The sequence below is a fragment of the Giraffa tippelskirchi genome, chromosome X, assembly GCF_054371585.1.
Source record: "Giraffa tippelskirchi isolate mGirTip1 chromosome X, T2T-mGirTip1v1.2.pri, whole genome shotgun sequence".
NCBI classification, from domain to species: domain Eukaryota; kingdom Metazoa; phylum Chordata; class Mammalia; order Artiodactyla; family Giraffidae; genus Giraffa; species Giraffa tippelskirchi.
Genome location: NC_137289.1, coordinates 54996863 through 55022819, shown reverse-complemented (window position 1 = coordinate 55022819; position 25957 = coordinate 54996863). Strand labels below are relative to the sequence as shown.

At 42.1% G+C, this 25957-nt stretch overlaps 1 protein-coding gene across 1 annotated transcript; it reads left to right on the top strand.

Moving 5' to 3' along the window:
• The first annotated feature begins 5706 nt into the window (after positions 1–5706).
• Positions 5707–16998, top strand: LOC145535455 (uncharacterized). The gene is made up of 3 exons (XM_081563891.1): positions 5707–6559; positions 7541–7715; positions 16737–16998. Exons 1-3 carry the CDS (start codon positions 5980–5982, stop codon positions 16747–16749), a joined length of 768 nt encoding a protein of 255 aa, XP_081420017.1. The 5' UTR covers positions 5707–5979; the 3' UTR covers positions 16750–16998.
• Positions 16999–25957: the final 8959 nt, after the last annotated feature.

Sequence of the window (25957 nt, the reverse complement as noted above, 5' to 3'; positions counted from 1 at the left end):
GATTTTCTGAAGGGATGTCAGATCATTAATTGGTGAGAAGTGTGAGTCTTGTCCCCAGAATGGTACGAGGACAGCAGGATATCCACATGCAATAGAATGAAGTCGGACTCTCACATTGCACCAAATACAGACATTAAAGTGACCTGTGTACAGCACATAGCATTCAGCCACAAAAAGGAATGAGGTCCCAAATGAAACTCAAAATCATTATGCCAAGTGAGAGAGGCCAGACAAAAAAGGTACTGTACAATTTCATTTGTAGCAACTATCCAGGAAAGGTAAGTCCGTAGAGACAGGGAGCAGATTATTGGTTTTCAGAGCTTGGTTGCAGTGAGGGGGAAATGGAGAAAGACTGATTATTGGGCATGGGGTTTCCTTTTGGAGTGATAATTTATTTGGACACAACAGAGGGGATGGCTGAACAACATTGTGAATGTACTAAATGCCTGTAAAGTATACCCTTTAAAAAGGTGACATTTACCTCAATAGCATACTAATATTTTTTTAAAGATAACAAGTGCTTATTGGCTTAGACTTCTACAAATAGATTTGGAATTGACTTCAACATCTGCTAAAATGCATCCTTTAGGAAAATATTTTGACCTTAATACTGGGGCACAAAATAGAGGAAACTTGAGGATAACACTAAAGTTTTAAAAGATGTCCCTATAGTGTTAAGGGAGCTACTGAAGTTAGCCAATGGGTATATTTGCCTTTACCATCTTATCACTGCAGTGTTTCAGTTCTCCAGACCATAGCATCCATTGTCGTAAAATATCCTACAGTGGGCATAGGCACTCTGACATATAGCTCATAAAGTTAAATTGAGTCTTTGCCACTTACAAATGGGCTTGACCACATGGGACCAGATGGACTATCCTCACTGAAAACATTGATTATGAGTTAAGGTAAAATAAAACAAGGCTGATATAAAGTGAGAAACCCATATTGCATATGTTCTATGTAGGGAAGGGGTGATTATCCCCACTGTTTTTCGATTCACTTCTCCAATGTGCCCAGTTCTTGAGCCACGAAAAACTAATGGTGCCTCTGGATGGATTACCCCAGCCTTTTTTTCTTAATATATATGTATTTCTTGAAGTCTAGTTGACTTACAGTGTTTTAGGTACACAGCAAGCTGATTCAGTTATACACATATATTATTTTTCAGATTATTTTCCATTATAGGTTATACAAGACATTGACTATAGTTCCTGTGCTATATAGTAAACCTTTGTTGCATATCTATTTTTTAAATTAGAGATCTATCATTGTATTCATACTAAGTCAAACAAATGGAATCAAAATATAATAAATTTTTTAGTTAGGCAAACATTCATAAGTTTTCTAAAATAGATATACATACATATACATATACATATACATACACACACACACACACACACACACACACACAAGCTTTTCTACTATGCTTGCTAAAGGCTTGAGAAAGAACATCAGAAAGAGAGATGGAAAAATTGGAAAACATAAACTAAATGAAATGGGGGCACTGAATATGAAATAGAAAAAGTGAAACAAACTAGATAAAAGTAAAAGATCATCATATAGTCCAGTTGTTTTTAAACATGGTGGCTCATTAGAAACATATCTGTAGCTTTGGGTAAAAAAAACCTATTGCCATTGCCTGGGCATTTGTATTTTTCAAAAAAATTCCAAGAAAATTCTGGATTTTAAAAAGTGATTACAGGTTTTTCTATTAAATGTTAGTTTTGGTGATATCAGTTCAGTTCAGTTCAGTTCAGTCGTTCAGTTGTGTCCACCTCTTTGCAACCCCATGGACTGCAGCACCCCAGGCTTCCCTGTCTGTCCCCAACTCCCTGAGCTTGCTCAAACTCATGTCCATCGAGTTGGTGATGCCATCCAACCATCTCATCCTCTGTCGTCCCCTTCTCCCCCTGCCTTCAATCTTTCCCAGCATCAGGGTCTTTTCCAAGGAGTCAGTTCTTCGCATTGGGTAGCCAAAGTATTGGAGTTTCAGCTTCAGCATCATTCCTTCCAATGAATATTCAGGACTGATTTTCTTTAGGACTGACTGGTTTGATCTCCTTGCCGTCCAAGGGGCTCTCAAGAGTCTTCTCCAACACCACAGTTCAAAAGCATCAGTTCTTTAGCGCTCAGCTTTCTTTATGGTCCAACTCTCACATCCGTATATGATTACTGGAAGAACCATAGCTTTGACTAGACGGACCTTTGTCAGCAAAGGCATGTCTGCTTTTTAGTATGCTCTCTAGGTTGGTCATAGCTTTTCTTCCAAGGAGCAAGCGTCTTTTAATTTCATGGCTACAGCCACCATCTGCAGTGATTTTGGAGCCCAAGAAAATAAAGTCTGTCACTGTTTCCATTGCTTCCCCATCTATTTGCCATGAAGTGATGGGACCGGATGCCATGATCTTCATTTTTTGAATGTTGAGTTTTAAGCCAACTTTTTCACTCTCCTCTTTCACTTTCATCAAGCAGCTCTTTTGTTCTTCTTCACTTTCTGCCATAAGGGAAAGGTGATGTCATCTGCGTATCTGAGGTTATTGATATTTCTCCCGGCAATCTTGCTTCCAGCTTGTGCTTCATCCAGCCTGGCATTTTGCATGATGTACTCTGCTTCCCTCAGTGGCTCAGTGCTAAAGAATACACCTACCAGTGCAGGAGATGCAAGAGACCTGGGTTCAGTCCCTGGGTTGGGAAGTTCCCTTGGAGAAAGAAATGGCAACCCACTTTGATATTCTTGCCTGGGAAAATGCCATGGACAGAGGAGCCTGGCAGGCTACAGTCCATGGGGTCACAAAAGAGTCGGGCACGATTCAGTGACTAAACAACAACAACTCTGCATATAAGTTAAGCAGGGTGACAATATACAGCCTTGACATACTCCTTTCCCAATTTGGAACCACTCTGTTGTTCCATGTCCAGTTCTAACTGTTGCCTCTTGACCTGCACACAGATTTCTCAGGAGGCAGGTAAGGTGGTCTGGTATTCCCATCTCTTGAAGAATTTTCCACAGTTTGTTGTGATCCACACAGCCAAAGGCTTTGGCGTGGTCAATAAAGCAGAAGTAGATGTTTTTCAGGAACTCTCTAGCTTTTTCTATGATCCCATGGATGTTGGCAATTTGATCTCTGGTTCCTCTGCTTTTTTTTGGTGATATAGAATTCTATTATTTTTCTGTTGACCAATCATGGCATAATGGTATTAAGTGAATAATAGTTACATACTCATAATAGTAAAAGATGTTTATCAGTTTTCACAGTCAATAGCCAGACGAAAAATAAAAGGTAATTACATTTGCAAGCCATAATGGGAACATGATTGATCTAACAATATAAAATGATTACATACAATTTGGGGGTTAAGCAGAGTGATGGGGTAAGTGGAAGTGCATGCACGCATATATTTTCATCCACCCAGCCAGTCTATGTCTTTTGGTTGGTGCATTTTACCCATTTACATTTAAGGTAATTATCGATATATATGATCCTATTACCATATTCTTAATTGTTTTGGGTTTATTTTCTGTAGGTCTTTTCATTCTCTTAACTTTTGCTTGTGCTGAAAGCTTTTGATTTCTCTATCAAATCTGAATGAGAATCTTGCAGGGTAGAGTATTCTTGGCTGGAGTTTCTTACCTTTCATCACTTTAAATATATCATGCCATTCCCTTCTGGCTTGTAGAGTTTCTGTTGAGAAATCAGCTGATAACCTGATGGGGGTTCCCTCGTGTGTTATTTGTCATTTTCCTCTTGTGCTTTTAATATTTTATCTTTGTCTTTAATTTTTGTCAGTTTGATTACTAGGTGTATTGGTGGATACAGTCACCAATATACCTCCTTGGATTTATCCTCCTTGGATAAACCTCCTTGGGTTTATCATGCCTGGGACTCTCTGCCCTTCCTGGATTTTCAGCTATTATCTCCTCAAATATTATCTCGAGTCTTTTCTCTCTCTCTTCTCCTTCTGGGACCTCTTTGGTGCATTTAACGTTGTCCCAGAAGTTTCTTACACTGTCTTCATTTTTTTGTTGCATTTTTTTTTTCTATATTCTGTTCTGCAGCAGTGATTTCCACCATTCTGTCCTCCAGGTCCCTTATCCGTTCTTCCGCCTCAGTTATTCTGCTATTGACTTCTTCTAGTGTTTTGTTTATCTCAGTTTTTTCTTTAGTTCTTCTAGGTCTCTGGTAAACAATTCTTGCATCTTCTCCATTGTGTTTCTTCTGCATGCCCTCTGGTGGATGAGGCTAAGAGGCTTCTGTAAGCTTTCTGATGGGAAGGATAGAGTGGGGAAAACTGGGTCTTGTTTTGGTGGGCAGGGCCTTGGTCAGTAAATCTTTAATTCAATTGTCTGCAAATGGATGGGGTTGTACTCTCTTCTTGTTAGTGTTTTGGCCTGAGGCATCCCAGGGTTGGGATCTATGGGCTCTGTGGTAGGGTTAATGGCAAAGCCAAGAGGACTTACATCAAGGGGGACCTTCCAGGACTGCTGCTGCTAGTGTCCCCATCCCTGCCATGAGCCCTTGCAGACCCAGGCCTCCACAGGTGACCCTCCAACAGTAGCAGGTAGTTTTGCATCAGTATCCTCTGGGGTCACTGCTCCTTTCTCTTGGGTCGTGGTGCGTGCAAGATTTTGTTTGTGCCCTCCAAGAGTGGAGTCTCTGTTTCCTCTAGTCCTGGGGAAGTGCTATAATCAAATCCCGCTGGCCTTCAAGGTCAGATTCCCTGGGGATTCCCAGCCCCTTTATCAAATTCCCAGGCTGGGAAACCTGATGTGGGGCTCAGAACTTTCACAACACTGAAAGAACTTCTGGAGTATCATTGTTCTCCAGTTTGTGGGTTGCCCAACCGGTAGGTACAGGATTTGATTTTATTGTGATTGCACCCTTCCTACCATCTCATTGTAGCTTCTCCTTTGTCTTTGGACGTGGGGTATCTCTTTTTGGTAGGTTCCAGCATCCTCCTGTCGAAGGTTGTTCAACAGGTAGTTGCAATTCTGGTGCTCTCACAGGGGGAGATGAGCATATATCCTTCTACTCCCTCATCATCTGGGGTGTAAGGTGGCTAAGCAATTCAAAATATGAATTTGGGAGGGAGTGTGTGTAACTGTTTAGTGCAGAGCAGGTGCTTAGCCCAGTCTTGAAATAAGTCAGTCTCTCTTCATTTCATGGAGCCTTGAAGTGAATTGGAGGAGCCCTGATGAAACAGGGTTCAGTCCAATTTTTACTGCTTCTTCCACTCTCCATTCTCACTGGCATCCATGCCAACTTTGTATGCTCTTACTAAGTAGCTTTAGCAACATTAAAACCACCAAATTCTCTTTCGGTCTCTCACAGGAGGTTTTAAACAGTTGCTGATATTGGTCTATACACCTTCGCTTTTTCTTTCTTTTTTTAAAAAGTGTATCTCTGCTGGTGTGAGTTGCCCCAGCGTGGCAACTGGGCACCACATCCAGGTTCCCATACACCAGGGCACCCCCCTGTACGGACACTGTAGTTTTGCTCTTGCAATGATGTAATGAAAAGGAAGGGACTCCTGTGGGCTCAAAGTGTGACCTGGACCTGTCAGGCCTCCAGGGAAGCTGAAGGCCTTGATCACTCACTGGATGGCGATCACGCCAATCCTTGACTCCTGGCAAATGAGCTTAGAGCTGGCGCTGGAGGAAGTGATCCCTGGTTGACCCTTCAAGCTCCACCTACAGTCGCCAGCCCATCAGGGTCTTTCCCGCCTGTCCGCCGCCATCTCAGCCTCGGTCTTGGTGGGCCGGTCTGCGGGCGGCCCCCTTGCCGTTCCTGTCGTGGGGCCCACACCAGCACCTTCACAGACTCCTGTTCCCTGTGCAGCTGACATTTCTGCTGCTCCCACCCCCACCCTGCGGTCCCCGCTGCCAACAGCGACTCCTCCGCGACTCTCAGCCCGGCGGCCACCATCTTCCCCGCAGACGTCACTGCAGCCCCTCACTGGCGCGTCTCAACTGCCATGTCTACCACAGAGGAGCACGACTGGATCCCAGGTGGCCTGGACAGGGCTGGTGGCGGGGCAGGCCATGACCCCAGTCCCCTCCGGGTCCCGGCACCAGCTTGGGAGGGGATGGATGGAGTTGAGGAAGCCGCGGCTCTTCTGCCCTCCCTGAGGGTGTCAGGAGCCCTTCGCAGGGGGTGCGGTGGGCCACAGGCCGCAATGGAAGAGAAGTGGGATATAGAGCCGTTAGAGGAGGAGGAGACGGAGGAGGATGAGTCTGATTTTGAGTTGGAGGACCTGGAAGACCTGGAAGAGGTTGAGGAGGAGAAGGAGACCGTAGAAGATGACAAGAGTGAGCAGGAAGGCGCGGCAGTGGTTGCAGGCCACGGGGACCCCTTGGAGCAGTTTGGGCCCGTGTTCAGGGGTCTGGTCCGCTCCCTTCTACACAGTTTCTCCTACGATGACCATGTCCTGGTCTGGCCCCCCAGCACCCACCTGATGGTCAGGCGCAGCTCCCAGCCTCCCTCAGGCCCTGGAGAGGGTCCCGCGCCTCCGCAGGAGCAGGAAGACCTGGGAGAGGGAGGCGAGGCCTCGCAGGGTGAGTACCAAGCAGAGGGCGCCCCACCCTGGGAGCCTCAGGGTCCCAGGGTCCAGGGGGCTGTATCCTAGAAGTCAGAGGAATCCGCGGTGGAGGCTGAGCTTTGGGAGGGCGGTGCCCTGGCTGCTGCCTCTGAGTCCTGGGAGGATGAGGCCTGTGGTCCGGGTGGGGCCGAGGTGGGTAAGTGGCGGCCGGGCCGTCAGGCCCTTGTGGCCCCTGTGGGGATATCGGGCTCAAAGGTAGGCCATGCTCAGTACTGGCCTCTAGTGGTTAAGCAGCGGGTCAAAGCTCTCAAAAACCTCCAGGCATAATTTGCACAAGTGGAAGCCCAATTCTATAAAGACCTTTACAGTCTTGAGAAAAAGTATGCTGCCTTCTGCCAGCCTCTATTTGATAAGAGAGCTGACATCATCAATGCAATTCATTAGCCCACAGAAGGTGAATGTCAGTGGCCAGTACCTGTTCCAGAAGGAGCCTGGGAGGAGATGGAAAGAGAGCCTGAAGGGAAGGGGAAACAAAGGGCATCCCTCACTTTTGGTTGAGGGCATTTAAAAACCTAAAGATTCTCGGTAGCATGATCCGGAAAAATGATGAACTTGTACTGGAGCACCTGAAAAATGTAAAATCAAAATTGTCAGGGGTCCAGGAACCAATGAGCTTCACAGTAGAATTTCTCTTTAAATGAAAGGAATAATTTTTCAACAAAGTTCTGACAAAAACATACCAAATGCGGTCAGACCCAGATGATTCTGATCCCTTCTTCTCCAAAGGGCCAGAAATAATCAGCAGCACAGGGTGTGAGATCTACTGGAAAGATGGTAAAGACCTCACTCTGAAACCCTGAAGCTGCAGAGATGAAGGTGTCACACCAACCACTAGGAAGGTGCCCAGCTATTCTTTCTTCACCTACTTCTCTCCTCCCAGGGGTAGAGTACTGGATGTGGCTACTGATTATAAATTGGGTTATTTTTTTCCATAAAGTTCTGGCCCCAAAGTCTGTATTATGCATCGCAAAAGAAGCAAGTGATTATCAGTATGAAGAGTCTGATAAGGAGATCCAAGAAGCTGAAGGTGAGGAGGAGGACAGCGATGAAAAACCAGAAAAAGGACCTGAAAAGGACCTGGACCCAGCAGAGAGCAGCCCCAGAGAACCCAGGTATCTATCTGTGTGCAGCTCTGAGTATCACCCAGCCACCATTCCTGACATACACTTTTAAATTTTCTCCCCAAAGTAAATAATAGTTAAAAATTGGTTAAAGTCTAGTTTCAAAACAGCTTAATGTTAATAATACTTTGTGCGCTAGATAACATAGAACACAGCATGTTCTGAAAAGTACTTCATTCACAGCTACAGGTCCTTTGAGCTGTAGCAGTAAGGCTTCCCCATGTGGGAAATTTTTGAAACCTGGTAGCAGAGACCACTGTTTGTCTGGAACACAGTTAACCAGAACAAGCGACTAAAGGTGACTGGAATGTACACTAGCTAGGCCTTCAGCACTGAGCTACAGAAATACGGTCTTTTGTCCTAACCGGGAGAAAGCAAATGCCTTTGAGAATGTGACTATTGACAAAGATGTAGTAAGTGAAAAATTTTCAAGTGGGAGCACATTTAATGACTGATACCTATTTGTTCAGTTGTAAGTTTTTCTAGTTCATGGGACAGTCAAAAGCAAATTAGTCGTGGTGACATTGTTGTTCATCGCTGAATTGGTCATTAAGTCAACTTATATCTTACCTATCCCTTCCTCTCTTTCTTGCTTTGCTTTTTCCTGTCTTTCTTCTCTTCCTTTTATGATAGGGAAACTGAGAGTCTGGGCGTTTAAGGAGAGGGCGGTGACAACCCACTCCAGTGATGTTGCCTGGAGAATCCCATGGATGGAGGAGCCTAGTGGGCTGCAGTCCATGGGGTCACGAAGAGTTGGACGTGACTGAGTGACTTCACTTTCACTTTTCACTTTCATGCATTGGAGAAGGAAATGGCAACCCACTCCAGTGTTCTTGCCTGGAGAATCCCGTGGAGAGAGGAGCCTGGTGGGCTGCCGTCTATGGGGTCACACAGAGTCGGACACAACTGAAGCGACTTAGCGGCAGCAGGGCGTTTAAGAGTGTGATTGATGGAGAGAGCACAGGCTTATAAGGTGGAAAGACTTATTAAATAAGTCTCAAGAAAAACAAACAACAACAAAGCAGGCATTTTGGTGTTTGGCGAGTGGGAGAGGACGTTGGTATGAGGGGTGAGAGATTGACGACATATCCAAAGGTCTGTGTTGTGAGAGGTAAATGTGGTAATTTCTCTTTTGACTTAGCAGGCATACGTAGGACTGACTGTTTTCTTAGATTTGGAAAGTCACTGTTGCATGTTACTGGTTTACAATTTTTTTAATTAATTTTTATATTTTAATTGGAGGCTAATTACAATATTGTGGTGGTTTCTGCCATACATCAACATGAATCAACCATGGGTGTACATGTGTCCCACCATCCTGAACACCATTCCCACCTCCCTCCCCACCTCATCCCTCTGGGTTGTCCCAGAGCACCAGCTTTGGGTGCCCTGCTTCATGCATCAAACTTGCACTGGTCATCTATTTTACATATAGTAATATACATGTTTCAATGCTATTCTCTCATATTGCCCACCCTCGCCTTCTCCCACATAGTCCAAAAGTCTGTTCTTTACGTCGGTGTCTCTTTGCTGTCTTGCATATAGGGTTTCTGTTACCATCTTTCTAAATTCCATATATATGCATTAATATACTGTATTGGTGTTTCTCTTTCTGACTTACTTCACTCTGTGTAATAGGCTCCAGTTTCATCCACCTCATCAGAACTGACTGAAATGCATTCTTTTTTTTTATAGCTGAGTAATAGTCCATTGTGTATATGTACCACAACTTCCTTATCCATTCATCTGCCGATGGACATCTAGGTTGCTTCCATGTCCTAGCTATTGTGAACAGTGTTGCAGTGAACATTGGGGTACATGTGTCTCTTTCAACTCTGGTTTCCTTGGTGTGTATGCCCAGCAGCAGGATTGCTGGGTCGTATGGCAGTTCTATTTCCAGTTTTTGAAGGAATCGCCACACCGTTCTCCATAGTGGCTGTACCAGTTTGCATACCCACCAAAAGTGTAAGAGGATTCCTTTTTTCTCCACACTCTCTCCAGCATTTATTGTTTGTAGACGTTTTGATGACAGCCATTCTGACCTGCGGGAGATGGTACCTCATTGTGGCTTTGATTTGCATTTCTTTGGTAATGAGTGATGTTGAGCATCTTTTCATGTGTTTGTTAGCCATCTGTATGTCTTCTTTGGAGAAATGTCTGTTTAGTTCTTTGGCCCATTTTTTGATTGGGTCGTTTATTTTTCTGGTATTGAGCTGCATGAGCTGCTTGTATATTTTGGAGAATAATTCTTTGTCAGTTGCTTCATTTGCGATTATTTTCTCCCATTCTGAAGGCTCCCTTTTCACCCTGCTTATAGTTTCCTTCGTTGTGCAAAAGCTTTTAAGTTTAATTAGGCCCCATTTGTTTATTTTTGTTTTTATTTCCATTACTCTGGGAGGAAGATCATAGAGGATCTTGCTGTGATTTATGTCAGAGAGTGTTTTGCCTATGTTTTCCTCTAAGAGTTTTATAGTTTCTGGTCTTAGGTTTAGATCTTTAATCCATTTTGAGTTTATTTTTGTGTATGGTGTTAAAAAAGTGTTCTAGTTTCATTCTTTTACAGGTGGTGACCAGTTTTCCCAGCACCACTTGTTAAAGAGATTGTGTTTTCTCCATTGTATATTTTTGCCTCCTTTCTCAACGATAAGGTGTCCATAGGTACATGGATTTATCTTTGGATTTTCTATTTTGTTCCATTGATCTATATTTCTGTCTTTGTGCCAATACCATACTGACTTGACGACTGTTACTTTGTAGTGTAATCTGAAGTCAGGCAGGTTGATTCCTCCAGTTCTATTCTTCTTTCTCAAGATTGCTTTGGCTATTCGAAGTTTTTTGTGTTTCCATACAAACTGTGAAATTATTTGTTCTAGTTCTCTGAAAAATACTGTTGGTAGCTTGATATGGATTGCTTTGGGTAGTGTACTCATTTTCACTACATTGATTCTTCCAATCTATCAACATGGTATATTTCTCCATCTATTTGTGTCATCTTTGATTTCTTTCATCAGTGTTTTATAGTTTTCCATATATAGGTCTTTTGTTTCTTTAGGTAAATTTATTCCTAAGTATTTTATTATTTTTGTTGCAATGGTGAATGGGATTGTTTCCTTAGTTTCTCTTTCTGTTTTCTCATTGTTAGTGTATAGGAATGCAAGGGATTTCTGTGTGTTAATTTTATATCCTGCAACTTTACTATATGCATGGATTAGCTCTAGTTACTTTCTGGTGGTGTCTTGAGGGTTTTCTACATAGAGGATCATGCCATCTGCAAACAGTGAGAGCTTTGCTTCTTCTTTTCCAATCTGGATTCCTTTTATTTCTTTTTCTTCTCTGATTGCTGTGGCTAGGACTTCCAGAACTATGTTGAATAGTAGTGGTGAGAGTGGGCACCCTTACCTTGTTCCTGATTTTGGAGGAAATGCTTTCAATTGTTTGCCATTGACGATAATGTTTACTGTGGGCTTGTCGTTATATGGCTTTTATTATGTTGAGGTATGTTCCTTCTATGCCTGCTTTCTGGAGAGTTTTTTTTTTCTTTATCATATATGGGTGTTAAATTTTGTCGAAGCTTTCTCTGCATCTGTTGAAATAACCATATGTTTTTTATCTTTCAATTTGTTCATATGGTATATCACATTGATTTGTGAATATTGAAGAATCCTTGCATCTCTGGGATAAACCCCACTTGGTCATGATGTGTGATCTTTTTAATATGTTGTTGGATTTGCTTGCTAGAATTTTGTTGAGGATTTTTGCGTCTCTGTTCATCAGTGATAAATTGTCCTGTGGTTTTCTTTCTTTGTGGCATCTTTGTCTGGTTTTGGTATTAGGGTGACGGTGGCCTCATAGAATGAGTTTGGAAGTTTACCTTCCTCTGCAATTTTCTGGAAGAGTTTGAATAGGATAGGTGTTAGCTCTTCTCTAAGTTTTTGGTGGAATTCACCTGTGAAGCCACCTGGTCGTGGGCTTTTGTTTGTTGGAAGGTTTTTTTATTACAACTTTGATTTCCGTGCTTGTGATGGGCCTGTTAAGATTTTCTGTTTCTTCCTGGTTCAGTTTTGGAAAGTTATACTTTTCTAAGAATTTGTGCATTTCTTCAAAATTGTCCATTTTATTGGCATATAATTGTTCATAGTAGTCTCTTATGACCTTTTGTATTCCTGTGTTGTCTGTTGTGATTTCTCCATGTTCGCTTCTAATTTTATTTATTTGATTCTTCTCCCATTTTTTTCTTGATGAGTCTGACTAATAGTTTGTCAGTTTTATTTATCTTCTCAAAGAACCAGCTTTTAGTTTTGTTGATTTTTGCTACAGTGTTCTTTTTCAGTTATTTCTGCTCTGAGTTTTATGATTTCTTTCCTTCTGCTAACTTTGGGGTGGTTCTTTTCTTCTTATTCTGCTTGCTTTAGATGTAAAGTTATGTTGTTTATTTGATGTCTCTCTTGTTTCTTGAGGTAGGCTTGTATTGCTATGAATCTCCCTCTTAGCACTGCTTTTACTGAATCTCATAGGTTTTGGGTTGTCGTGTTTTCATTTTCATTTGTTTCTATGCATATTTTTATTTCCTTTTTGATTTCTTCCGTGATCTGTTGGTTATTCAGAAGCATGTTGTCTAGCCTCTGTATGTTTGTATTTTTAATAGTTTTTTTTTTCCCTGTACTTGACTTCTAATCTTACTGCATTGTGATTGGAAAAGATGCTTGAAATGATTTCAATTTTTTTTTTATTTTATTTTACCAAGGCTATATTTATGGCCCCGGATGTGATCTCTCCTGGAGAATGTTCTGTGTACACTTGAGAAAAAGGTGAATTCCATTGTTTTTGGGTGAAATGCCCTGTAGATATCAATTAGGTCTAACTGGTGCATTGTATCATTTAGCACCTGTGTTTCCTTGCTAATTTTCTGTTTGGTTGATCTATCCATAGGTATGTGTTGGGTATTAAAGTCCCCCACTATTATTGTGTTACTCTTAATTTCCCCTTTCATACTTGTTAGCATTTGCCTTCTGTATTGAGGTGCTCCTATGTTGGGTGCATATATATTTATAATTGTTATATCTTCTTTTTGGATTGATCCTTTGATCATCATGTAGTGTCCTTCTTTGTCTCTTATCATGGTCTTTATTTCAAAGTCTGTTTTATCTGATATGAGTATTGCTACCCCTGCTTTCTCTTGGTCCCGGTTTGCATGAAATATCTTTTTCCAGCCCTTCACTTTCAGTCTGTATGTGTCCCTAGGTTTGAGGTGGGTCTCTTGTAGACAGCATATATAGGGGTCTTGTTTTTGTATCCATTTGGCCAGTCTTTGTCTTTTGGTTGGAGCATTAACCCATTTACAGTTAAGGTAATTATTGATAAGTATGATTCTGTTGCCATTTACATTTGAGGGGGGTTGGTTCCTTTTTTATAAACATTTACTGTGTTTCCTGTCTAGAGAAGATCCCTTAGCATTTGTTGAAGAGCTGGTTTGGTGGTGCTGAATTCTCTCAGCTTTTGCTTGTGTGTAAAGCTTTTGATTTCTCTTTAACATCTGAATGAAATCCTTGCTGGGTAGAGTAATCTTGGTTGTAGGTTTTGCTCTTTCATCACTTTTAAGTATGACCTGCCATTCCTTTCTGGCCTGGAGAGTTTCTATTGAAAGATCAGCTGTTATCCTTATAGGGATCCCCTTGTGTGTTTTCTGTTGCTTTTCTCTTGCTGCTTTTAATGGTTGATCTTTGTTAGTTTGATTAATTTGTCTCTTGGGGTGTTTTGCCTTGGGTTTATCCTGTTTGGGACTCTCTGGGTTTCTTGGACGTGGGTGGCTGTTTCCTTCCCCATATTAGGGAAGTTTTCGACTATTATCTCCTCAAGTATTTTCTCATGCACTTCCTTTTTGTCTTCTTCTGGGACACCTGTGATTCGAATGTTGGGGCATTTAACTTTGTCCCAGAGCTCTCTGAGTTTGTTCTCATTTCTTTTAATTCTTTTTTTCTTTTTTCCTCTCTGCTTCATTTATTTCCACCATTCTGTCTTCTACCTCACTTATTCTCTCTTCTGCCTCAGTTATTCTAATGTTGGTTCCCTCCAGAGTGCTTTTTATCTCAGTTACTGCATTATTCATTATTGATTGATTCTTCTTTATTTCTTCTAGGTCTTTAGTTAAACATTTCTTGCATTTTCTCGATCCTTGCCTCTAGTCTGTTTATCTGTAGCTCCATTTTGTTTTCAAGATTTTGGATCATCTTCACTGTCATTATTCTGAATTCTTTTTCAGGTAGACTCCCTATCTCCTCCTCTTTTGTTTGGTTTGGTGGTTTTTTTTATCATGTTCCTTCACCTGCTGAATATTTCTCTGCCTTTTCATTTTGTTTAGATTGCTGTGTTTGGGGTGCCCTTTCTGCAGGCTGGAAGTTCGTGGTTCCTCTTAATTGTGGAGTCTTCTCCCTGTGGGTGGGGTTGGACTAATGGCTTGTCAAGGTTTCCTGGTTGGGGGAGCTTGTGTCTGTGTTCTGGTGGGTGGAACTGGATCCCTTCTCTCTGGAGTGCAACGAAGTGTCCAGTAGTGAGTTTTGGGGTGTCTGTGGGTTTAGCATGGCTTTGGGCAGCCCGTCTTTTAATGTTCAAGGTTGGGTTCCTGTTTTGCTGGAGAATTATTGTGGAGTGTCTTGCACTGGATCTTGTTAGCCCTTGGGTGGAGCTTGGTTTCAGTGTAACTGTGGAGACTTTTGGGTGAGCTCTTTGTCTATTAATGTTCTCTGAAGTCAAGAGTTCTCTGATGTTCTAAAGTTTTGGAGTTAAGCCTCCTTCCTCTGGCTTTCAGTCCCTGTCTTACAGTAGCCTCAAGACTTCTCCATCCACACAGCATAGAAGATAAAACCCCTAGGTTTATTGGTGAAACACTTCTCCACAGCCAGAAACACCCAGAGAGATTCACAGAGTTATATAGAGAAGCGAAGAGGGAGGAGGGAGATAGAGGTGACCAGGAGGAGTCAAAAGGGGAGAGAACAATCTATCCATTAATCTAATCCTTAAGTGCTCTCCACAGCCTGGAACACCCAGAGAGATTCACAGAGTTATGTACAGAAGAGAAGAGGGAGGAAGGCGATAGAGGTGACCTGGAGGAGAAAAGGGAGAGAGCAGTCAAGCTGGTAATCAAATCGTTAAGTGAAAATGGATACTGAAGATTAGATTCTTAGAGGTACAAAATTGATAACAAATACAAAAAGCAAAGATTAGAAACCTGGAAGAGAGATTAGACTCTCAAAAATAAAATATAAAAAACACAAAACATAATCAATCACACTAATAAAAAACTATGGAATTTTTTTTCTAAAAAAATTAGGTTTTTTTTTGGAAATGTAATAGTAGGCTATAAAAACAAAAGTTAAAGGAGTAATAAAGAACTATATTAAAAAAAATTAAAAAGTGATAACGGTAAAAATATATCTAGGAATTTCTCTGGGCATTGTGGGGTCTGTTCAGTGTCAGATCATCCCTTGTTCTGGCTTGTACTTGTTCTCAAGGTCTATCGGTGCCCCTCAAATGTCTCCAGTATTAAATGCAGGGTTTCAATCTGCTGTATCTGTTACTTCCAAAGCGGTTCCCCCTTCTTTGTTTATTTTGGCTTCGTCTGCAAGTCTCTTCAGTGTCTAATTTCCACCTGGACGCAAGGGGGCGAAGGTGGTCACTTATTTAGGCTCACTTGTTCAGTTGTGTTGTGGAGAGGGAGGGACACTGCAAACAAATACCGCTGGCGTGTGTGGGGAGTGCTCGCAGTGGATGGACCACCCTGGGTTTGTCACAGTCCAAGGCAGCATGTGCTTCCCGGGTCTAGACTGATCAGTCTCCAGGGTGCTCTGCAAGGGCACTGTCCCAAGTGCCAGGTGGGCCCTGCGTTTCATGCACTTCCCAGGTCTAAGACGCTCAGGTTCTCAGGTGCTCCACAAGGGCACAGACCCGGATAGGCTGTGTGTTTTGTGCCCTTCCCAGGTCCGAGCAGCTCAGGCGACCGGGTGCTTGGTGAGTGCACTGTCCCAGGTGGGCCATGCGTCTTACTCACCTGCCTGGTCCCCGCCACTCAGTTTCCTGGGTGTGCCGCAAGAGCACAGTTCCAGGTGTGCCGTGTGCCTCCTCTGGGGAGCTGATCTCAGGCTGTGACACTCCTGGCAGATGTCAACCAGCTAGGATCCCAAGAAGACGAGGTTAGCAACTGGGGGCCTGCTCACAGTTTGGTGGAAGATGCGATCTCTGGGGTCAAGAGTGCAGCAGCCCAGCTCTGGCTATCTCTCACCTGCCTCTCTGCCTCTGGGGAGGGAGGGCCCTATATGGCAGCTGGCTTGCTCTCCTCTGGTATTTGCTCACTCCTTTGTTCTGTGAGCGTGCCAGGTGTGCCGATAGAGCCTTTCATGAGAAAGGCCTTTTTTGTGTGTCTCTCTGGAAGATCCCATGGTTTGGGTTGCTCTCTAACATTAGCTCCCTCAGATTGTCCTCAGGGCATTCAGGCCCGGTCCTTACCGTAAGGACCAGTTATGCAGCCTGCGCCTCCCTGCCCAGCCCCCACTCACCGGTGGTAGACCGGAGTTTCTGGGCCACTTCTCCACTGGCAGTTGTGGTTAGGCACGTATTCTGTGGGTTTTGTTTTTTTGTTTTTTTCCCTCCTGGTTATGTTGCCCTCTGAGATTCCAGAACTCCCCACAGACACGCCTGTGAGAGGGTTTCCTACTGTGTGGAGACTTCTCCTCTTTCCTGACTCCCTCCCCAGGACAGGTCTCCATCCCTAAATCTTTTGTCTCAGTTTTTGTCTTTTATATTTTGTCCTACCTCCTTTCGAAGAGATTGGGCTGCCTTTCTGGGTGCCTGGTGCCCTCTGCCAGCATTCAGAAGTTGTTTTGTGGAAGTTGCTCAGCATTCAAATGATCTTTTGATGAATTTGAGGGGGAGACAGTGGTCTCCCCGTGCTGTTCCTCTGCCATCTTGGGACTGCCCCCTGGTTTACAATTGTTAATTGACTCTTACTTCATCCCACAGCTGTCAAGCATAGAAAGACATGATGGAGGAAGAAACAATGGACTTGTCTCTCACGGATTTGAGATTTTCAGCTTCTCGGTAGCCAGTGGGAATTTTATCAACACTGGTTTTGTTCCAGATTTCATCATGTGAAATGTCTTATCCACTGACATCTGACTTTTTTTCTTATGTTTGTCAGATATATTTGACTGTGTTTGTTCATGTTAAAAATAAAAATTTGTTAGCCATGGATAAGCTGCAGATTTTCTAGATGTGTAACACTGACACGAATCTTGTGTCTTTTTGTTTTGGTCCACTTTACTGTCGTTGAAATCATTTTTTTAAGTTCTTGCATTGCAGGTGGATTCTTTACCAACCAAGTTATCAGGAAGCCCTTTATTGCAGCCACAGTTTAATTAATATATCAATTGACAAACAATTTATGTAAAGAGAGAGATGGAGGTCTAGCCCCTACTTCGTTTTAGTGAGAGGAACCAGTGGGTGACCAAGCTTGTCTGGAGACCAGATGGAGCTACTGAGCTGCCACAGACCAGCGGCATCAGCATCACCTGGGAACTTGTTAGAAGTGCAACTTCTCAGGCCCCACTCCAGATTTACTGGATCATTATTCTGAAGGTGGCCCAGCTGTCAGCGCTTTACATGTCCTCCAGGTGACTCTGAAGCATCTCAAAGTTTCAGCATCACCGTCTTAGAGCAATGATGGGCATGGGGCGGGGGACAGGTGTCGTGAGGGACTGAGTTTCTCCTGTGGTAAGACCATCATTTGTTCAGTGACTTGATACAATTTCAGGTAAGCTGAATGGGACAGTAAAGCCTGGAATGGGGATGAGACTAGAATTCTCAAGGCCCTGAGATACAGAGAAACCTCCTGGCAGGGCAGGGATTGGATGGTGGCAGTGAAGAAAAAATGGATGAGGGAACCAACTAGGTTCAGAAGGATAGAACCGTTATGATATCATGAATATGAGGCTTAAAAACATGCAAAACAATCACTGACTACGGATACATATATGTACTAAAAGGTATGCATGGAAGGAATGCATGCATATGTGATGTGTAGAAAGGCATGTATGAGGATGATAAACACCTTGCTTAGGATAGTGGAGAGGGAGAGAGGAGAATTCAACTGGGAAGGGTTACTCTTACTTTCCTAGGGCTGCCATAACAAATTACCACAAAGTAGGTGGCTTAAAACAACATAAAATTTATTCTCTCACCAGTTCTAGAGGTCAGAAGTCTGAAAGCAAGGGTCTGGAGGAGAATCCTCCTTTCCACCCCCAGTTTGTGGTGGCTTCTGGCACTTCTTGGCTTGTGGCAAAATAACTCCAGTCTCTGCCTCTGTCTTCACATGACCTTCTTCCCTGTGTCTGTATCTCAAATCCCACTCTTCTTTCTGTTATAAGAATATCACCCAGTCCATTTAGGGCCCATCCCAAATCCAGGGTGACTCCATTGAATTAGATCCTAATGTAATTACAACTGCAAAGACCCTATTTCCAAATAAGGTCACATTCACAGGTACCAGGGACCCGGGCTTGGGCATATCTTTCTGGAAGACACAGGTATGTACCGGGCTTCAACTGTATCTGTAGTGTAAGATTTCTGAAGTTGGGTGATGGGTACATGGATGTCGTATTCTTTACACTGTTATGTAGGTCTGAAATATTTCCTGACCTTCCCCCCGCCAAAAAGATGGAAAGAAGAAAATGGGCCTAAGAAATGAAAGCTATTTAAGGGAGGTGGGGGGGGGTGAAGTTGTAATTGACCAGAATACAGGATCAGAGAAGGAGAAAGGTCAGGGGGTGACAGTAGAGGATTTCCTTTAGGCATTTTTTGGTAAGGCAGTATAGGTGCTCTCTAGGTCTCGTTGGTACCCCCTCTTTCATATTCTATGGTAGCATGTCTCATATCCTAATATATTTTCAAATTTTTACATATTTGTGCCTACTTACATCTCCCAACCCCTAGGATATGAGCTTCTGAATGATTGGGATCTTGAAGGGATGTCTTTCTCTCTGTCTCTCCCAAAGCACCTATCAATAGTACTGTGTTTTCTTCTTAGTAGGTGCTCCATAAATGAGCACTAAAATAAAGTTAATGCAACGCCATCCTCTTTTCTGTCATTGGTGTTAACATTTTAAAAGTGCATTATCGCATAGTAACATGCAGTATCCCTTATGGAGTGGCACAGGGCTTTGTCTCCCCCACTCAGTATTTACTTTCATTAAATGAGTTAATACATACAAAGCACTCAGAAGAGCACATGACACTTAAGTGTCATGTAAGTGTTTGCTCTTAGTCTTACCATTTTAATTTTCGTAGTGTTACTATTATCACTAAGAAGTTAAAATGCACAAGAGTCCCATAGCAAGTGCAAGTACCACTTTCTAAATAAATAAAGCAAAGAGAACGTAACCAATTTGATAATAATAATACCTTTGAGACTAGAAATCTTGTGTCCTCACTCCCAGACTTTTGTAGTAAAAGTCTGACTACGTTAGATAGCCGACAAACTACATTAAAACATTTATTTTCATTATCCCTTGTGTACATTCAGAGAGACATTGAGACACCTTACAGTAAAAATACATAAACAATGGCCACACTATTCACAACAGCCAAGACATGGAAACAACCTGAATGTCCATCAACGGATGAATGGATAAAGAAGATGTGGTACATTACTCAGAATGAAATAATGCCATTTTCAGCAACATGGAGTAACATAGATGGACTTAGAGATTTACCATACTAAGTAAAGTAAGTCAGAAAGAAAAAGACAAATACCATACAGTAGCACTTTTATGTGGAATCTAAAACATGACACGAGTAAACTTATCTGTGAAACAGACTCACAGACAGAGAACAGACTTGTGATTGCCAAGCGGGAGGAGTGTGGGGGGAGGGATGGATTGGGAGTTTGGGGTTAGCAGATGCAAACTATTATATATAGAATGGATATACCACAAAGTCCCACTGTATAGGACAGGGAACTATATTCGATATCCTATAACAAGCCATAATGGAAAAAAGATATGAAAAAGTATATATACATATATATATATATATGTGTGTGTGTGTGTGTGTGTGTGTGTGTGTATATATATATATATATATGCATGTATAACTGAATCATTCTGCTGTACAGCAGAAGCTAGCACAACATTGTAAATCAGCTATACTTCAATAAGATAAATTTAAGAAAATAGCAAAGGGCAGTCCAAGTAGGAATTTATCCACGTAATGTCATTTGAAAGGCCTCATGTTGTTTCTGATTGGTTTGTGCTGTGCTTTCTCCTATCTTTCTGCTAAAATATAAAAAGGGATCCTTTCCTCCAGTTTCTATAGCACTTTCCCTATTTCCCTTATAACTCACTGGCAGCCTCCACAATTGCCCTCAATTGGGCTTCTGATAAAGTTCTCTTCAAAGCATCTTTGACTAATACTCTCTCAAAGTCCTTTCTTTGTTTCTTTGTTGTTATTGTTTACCATGAAACCCTACTCTCAGCGCCAACATGTATTTTACTTTTCTATTGCTGTGTAACAAATGGCTGGTCACATTGTTCAGTTGCTAAATCGTGTCTGAGTCTTTATGTCCCCATGGACTGCAGCACATCAGGCTTCCCTGACCTTCACTATCTCCTGGAGTTTGTTCACACTTATATCCACTGAGTCGGTCATGCCATCCAACCATCTCATCCTCTGTCGCCCTCTTTTCCTCCTGCCCTCAATCTTTCCCAGCATCAGGGTCTTTTGGTCATCTTTATTAAATGAGATAAGGCTCTACACTAGAGCATGAACACCAGGAGGCAAGGATCTTTGGGGCATTCTTAGAGGCTGGCTGTCACAGTGCCTGTGCTGAACCGGTTGTTGATCATAGTACTGCTCTGAGATCCAGGTTAGAGGGGCTTGTAATAGGCGCCATGCTTTAGAGGTTCCACTCCTACCCTCTTCCAGCCTCATCTCTCTGCAAACAGCCAAGGGCAATCGAGAGGATGTGCACACTGAGAACCCACCTGCCTGCCTCCAGACTTGTTTCATGTATCAGAGGCCCTGAATTTTGTGCCCAAGGGACCCCGAGCTCCAAGAAGCCTGCATGCTCCTCATCACTGAATTTGTGCTTCTGAGGGCTGGATGGCACTTCCAGTGTTATATTCCCAGGACTGGGAGGTAACAAAGAGGTGGTGGCTGTATTTGGGGAACAGGAGACAACTGTGCTTTAGTATCCATATGTAGCATGTGAAGCCTCTGGAGGTGAGGAATGAAGCTCAGAGTGAGTAGAGAGGAGAAGAAGTTGTGTTCAGGGCCCAGGATGTGGACCAAGTGGCCTGTGTTGGGGGCCAAGCTCTGCCCACTTTGCTGGAACAGAACTTTGAGGAGTCCAGGTACTGTGCACAGACCCTAAGTGACCCTCAACCTCGGTGTTATTCATTCTCTCATATGTCTCCTTCCTTTAAGTTGGGCTGAAGCTGTGACTTCCTCCTAGCCATCAGAATATGGAAAAGTCAATGGGATGGTACTCTCTTGATTATATTAGTATGTTACTGTAGTTTGATCTTTATATTATTTATGGGGTAATTTGGTTTTCCTATTTTACAATGGAAAACTAATACACCTGGCCCAGGAGGGGACAGCCCTGGAAACTTCAGTTCTCCTAGTACGTTGTTTTCAATTTCACCCAACTATTCCTAACATATACCAGTTATAGATAGCTTTGTGTTTTTAAATTAACTAGATAAAGGAAAAAGAAACTGGAATATACCAAGTAATTGAAATTTGAACTTCACTGAAGGATGGATTTCTTTTAAACAAATAGGAGACAGAACCAGCTACTTTGAAAATCCCCAGCCTCTCCTGGATAGCAAATGATGTGAAAGTTAAGAAAAAGCTTCCGGGCAAAGGTCAAATCCAGAAGCTTTCTGGGAAAATATGGTGTGAAGATGAAGTCAAGGGTGTGACCATATTCTATTTAGGCCTCAGGAAGATCTGGGCCAATACCTCAGAGATCCTTAAAGTTAAAAAAAAAAAAAAAACCTTGTAAGAAGTTGAAGGGTGTTATCTAAGAAGTCTCAGCAGAAACCCAAGGCCCAAAGGGATTACCTGAAAGTGAGTCGTGTATGTGATTTTTGCCTACTGGAGTGAACCCCAGTAAGATTACTTAGAAGGCCACATAGGGCCTTTAAAAGACAAAATTTTATCAGAAAGATAGGAGAAAGCACAGCACAAACTGATCAGAAATAACATGATGCCCTTCAAATGACATTACATGGATAAAATCCTACTTGGACTGCCCTTTTGTTTTAAATAACGGTGACAAAGCCCTGTGCCACTCCATAAGGTATACTGCATGTTATTATGCGGTAATGCACTTTTAAAATGTTAACACCAATGACAAAAAAGAGGATGGCATTGCATTAACTTTACTTTAGTGCTCATTTATGGAGATGGTGAAGGACAGGGAAGCCTGGCGTGCTGCAGTCCATGGGGTCGCAAAGAGTTGGACACAACTGAGCGACTGAGCAACAACAAGTCACTGTAGAAAACAGTCTGGCAGCTCCTGAAAAAAGTTGAAAAGCCTATGGTTGTCTCATCAACTCCACTATTAGCTACATATGCCCAAGAGTTGAGAGTATTTATTCAAACAAAAAGTTCTATCCTCACATTCGTAGCAGCCTTATTCACCATAACCCAATGGGAAACATCCCAAGTGTCCATCAACCTGCCCTCAACTTGTTTCACAGTCATAAACAAAAGTGACCCTCTGTACACAGGCATAGCATTCAGCTGTAAAAAGGAATGAGAGAGGCCAGACACAAAAGGTCACATATTGTAGGATTTCATTTCTGTCAACTATCTAGAAAAGGTAAGTCCATAGAGGTAAAGAGCAGATTAGTGGTTATCAGAGCCTGGTTGCAGTGAGGGGGAAATGGAGAAGGATTGATTACTGGCCTGGGATTTCCTTTAGGAGTGATCATTTATTTGGGGTCAACAGAGAGAATGGCTGAACAGCATTGTGAATGTACTAAATGCCTGTGAAGTATACCCTTTAAAAAGGTGACGTTTACCACAATAGCACAATAATAATTTTTAAAGATAAAAAGTGATTATTGGCTTAAGACTTCTACAAATAGATTTGGAATTGATTTCAACATCTGCTAAACTGTATCATGTAGGAAAAAATTTTTGAACTTAATACTGGGGCACAAAACAGAGGAATTCTTGAAGATACCACTAAATTTTTAAAAGATGCTCCTATAGTGTTAAGGGAGCTTCTGAAGGTAGCCAATAGATTTATTTGCCTTAAGCATTTTATTATTGCGGTGTTTCAGTGCTCCAGATTGTAGCAGCCATTGTCCTAAAAATATCCTGTAGTGGGCATAAGCACTCTGACATATGGCTCATAAAGTTAAATTGAGTCTTTGTCACTTAGAAATGGGCTTGATAACATGGGACCCAATGGACTATCCCCACTGAAAATATTGATTATGAGTTAGGTAAAACAAAGCAAGGCCGATATAAGGGATGAAACCCATAATACATAAGTTCTACGTAGGGAAGAGGTGATTATCCTCACTGTGTCTCCTATCAAAGGCCCTAACTCCCAAATACCATCACCTAGGGCGGTGGAGTGGGTAAGGGTTTCAACATATGAATTTGGGAGGAGTGGGTTGTCCCACTTTAGTGCAGAGCGAGTGCTTAGCCCAGTCATGAAAAGAAGTCTCTCTTCATTTCTTGGAATTTCGAGGTGAATTGGGGAGCCCTGATGAATCCCTTTTCAGCTCCTAGTTTTACTCCTTCCACTCTCCGTTCTCACTGCATCCATGTCAACTTGTATGTTCTTTTCTGAGTACCTTTAACAACATTAAAACCTCCAAATTCTCTTTCTGTCTCTCACAGGAGGTTTAAACAGTTGCTTGTATGTGATCTAAACACTTTCTCGTTTTTTTTCCTTTATATATATATATATATATATATATATATATATATATATATATATATATATATATATAAGTATATTGAAGTATAGTTGACTTACAATGTTCCAGGTGCACAGCAAGGTGATTCAGTTATACATATACACATGTATTATTTTTCAGATTATTTTCCATTGTAGGTATTTCCAGAGACTGACAAAGGAACTACATACAGTTCCCTGTGCTATACAGTAAACCTTTGTTGCTTGTTGCATAGCTTTTTTTTAAAATTAGAAATCTATCATTCTATTCATACTAAGTCAAACAAGAGGAATCAAAATGTCATAAATTTTTTAGTTAGGCAAACAATACGTTTTCTAAAATATATATATTATACATACTAGTGAGTATGCAGCTATTATTCACTTAATACCATTGTACCATGATTGGTCAACAGAAAAGGAATAGAATTCTATATCACCAAAATCATCATTTAATAGAAAAATCTGTAATCACTTTTTAAAATCCTGACACATATCAGAATTATCTTGGAATTTTTTGAAAAATGCCAAGGTGTTGCTCTTATTCTCCAAACCTACGGACATGTTTCTAATGAGCAGCCATGCTTAAAAACAACGGGACTATGTGATGATCTTTAACTTCTTTCTAGTTTGTTTCACTTTTTCTATTTCATATTCAGTGCTCCCGTTTCGTTCAGTTTATGTTTTCCAATTTCTCCATCTCTTTCTTTTGATGTTCTTTCTCAAGCCTTTAGCGAGCCTTTATTAACTTTTAAAAATAAGCGTATCTCTGATGCCCTGAGCTTTCACAGGGTGGCAAATGGGCACCACATCCAGGTTACCATACCCCAGGGTGCTGCCCTATAGGGACATTGCCATTTTGTTTTTGCAGTGGTGCAATGTAAAGGAAGGGACTCCTGTGGGCTCAAAGTATGACCTGGGGCTGGAAGGCTTCCATGCAGTCTGAAAGCCTTGATCACTCATTGGACAGTGGAACTGGCCATGGAACAACAGACTGGTTCCAAATGGGAAAAGGAGTTCGTCAAGGCTGTATATTTTCACCCTGCTTATTTAACTTATATGCAGAGTACATCATGAGAAATGCTGGGCTGGAGGAAGCACAAGCTGGAATCAAGATTGCCAGCAGAAATATCAATAACCTCAGATAGGCAGATGACACCACCCTTATGGCAAAAAGTGAAGAAGAGCTAAAGAGCCTCTTGATGAAAGTGAAAGAGGAGAGTGAAAAAGTTGGCTTAAAGCTCAGCATTCAGAAAACTAACATCATGGCATCCGGTCCCATCACTTCATGGCAAATAGATGGGGAAAGAGTGGAAACAGTGGCTGACTTTATTTTTCTGGGCTCCAAAATCACTGCAGATGGTGATTGCAGCCATGAAATTAAAAGACGCTTACTCCTTGGGAGGAAAGTTATCACCAACCTAGACAGCATATTGAAAAGCAGAGACATCACTTTGTCAACAAAGGTTTGTCTAGTCAAGGCTATGGTTTTTCCAGTGGTCATGTATGGATGTGAGAGTTGGACTATAAAGAAAGCTGAGCGCTGAGGAGTTGATGCTTTTGAACTGTGGTGTTGGAGAAGACTCTTGAGAGTCCCTTGGACTGCAAGGAGATCCAACCAGTCCATCCTAAAGGTAAATCAGACCTGAATATTCATTGGTAGGACTGATGCTGAAGCTGAAACTCCAATCCTTTGGCCACCTGATATGAAGAGCTGACTCATTTGATAATGTAACGTGTGTTGGCTTGAGTAAGCCTCAGTCCCATGCCCCTCACTTGGGATTGGATTCCAGTTTCTGACTACCCAAACGTGTTTACAATGCACACAGGAAGATGTCGCCCCATCTGGCAACACCAGAAATAATCAAGGAGTCATAGGGCCCCTTAATACAGAGAAATTCACCATCACTGAGCTGATGAACTCAAGGTGATCTAGTTTTCCTTCATTCATCATTATAACAATATTTATTGAGAGAGCACCATATGCCAGGCATTGTGCCATGCACAGCCACACATACATTCGGCCCCTGGGGAAATGACTGCATAGTAGAAATATAGGTGATGAAACAAGGAATTCCAAAACACATGATATGGTGATATACATCAGAGGGGTTCCTAACCAGGCTTGAGGGTTTGCAAAGAAACTTGGATGTCTAGGACAGGAGTGAAAGGAAGTATTAATCCTCAGACTTTTATATCTTTCCCTCAACCCTGCCATAATGTACAGGCGAATCCTGTTTTCTGAGTAAAATGTAAATCCAACCAC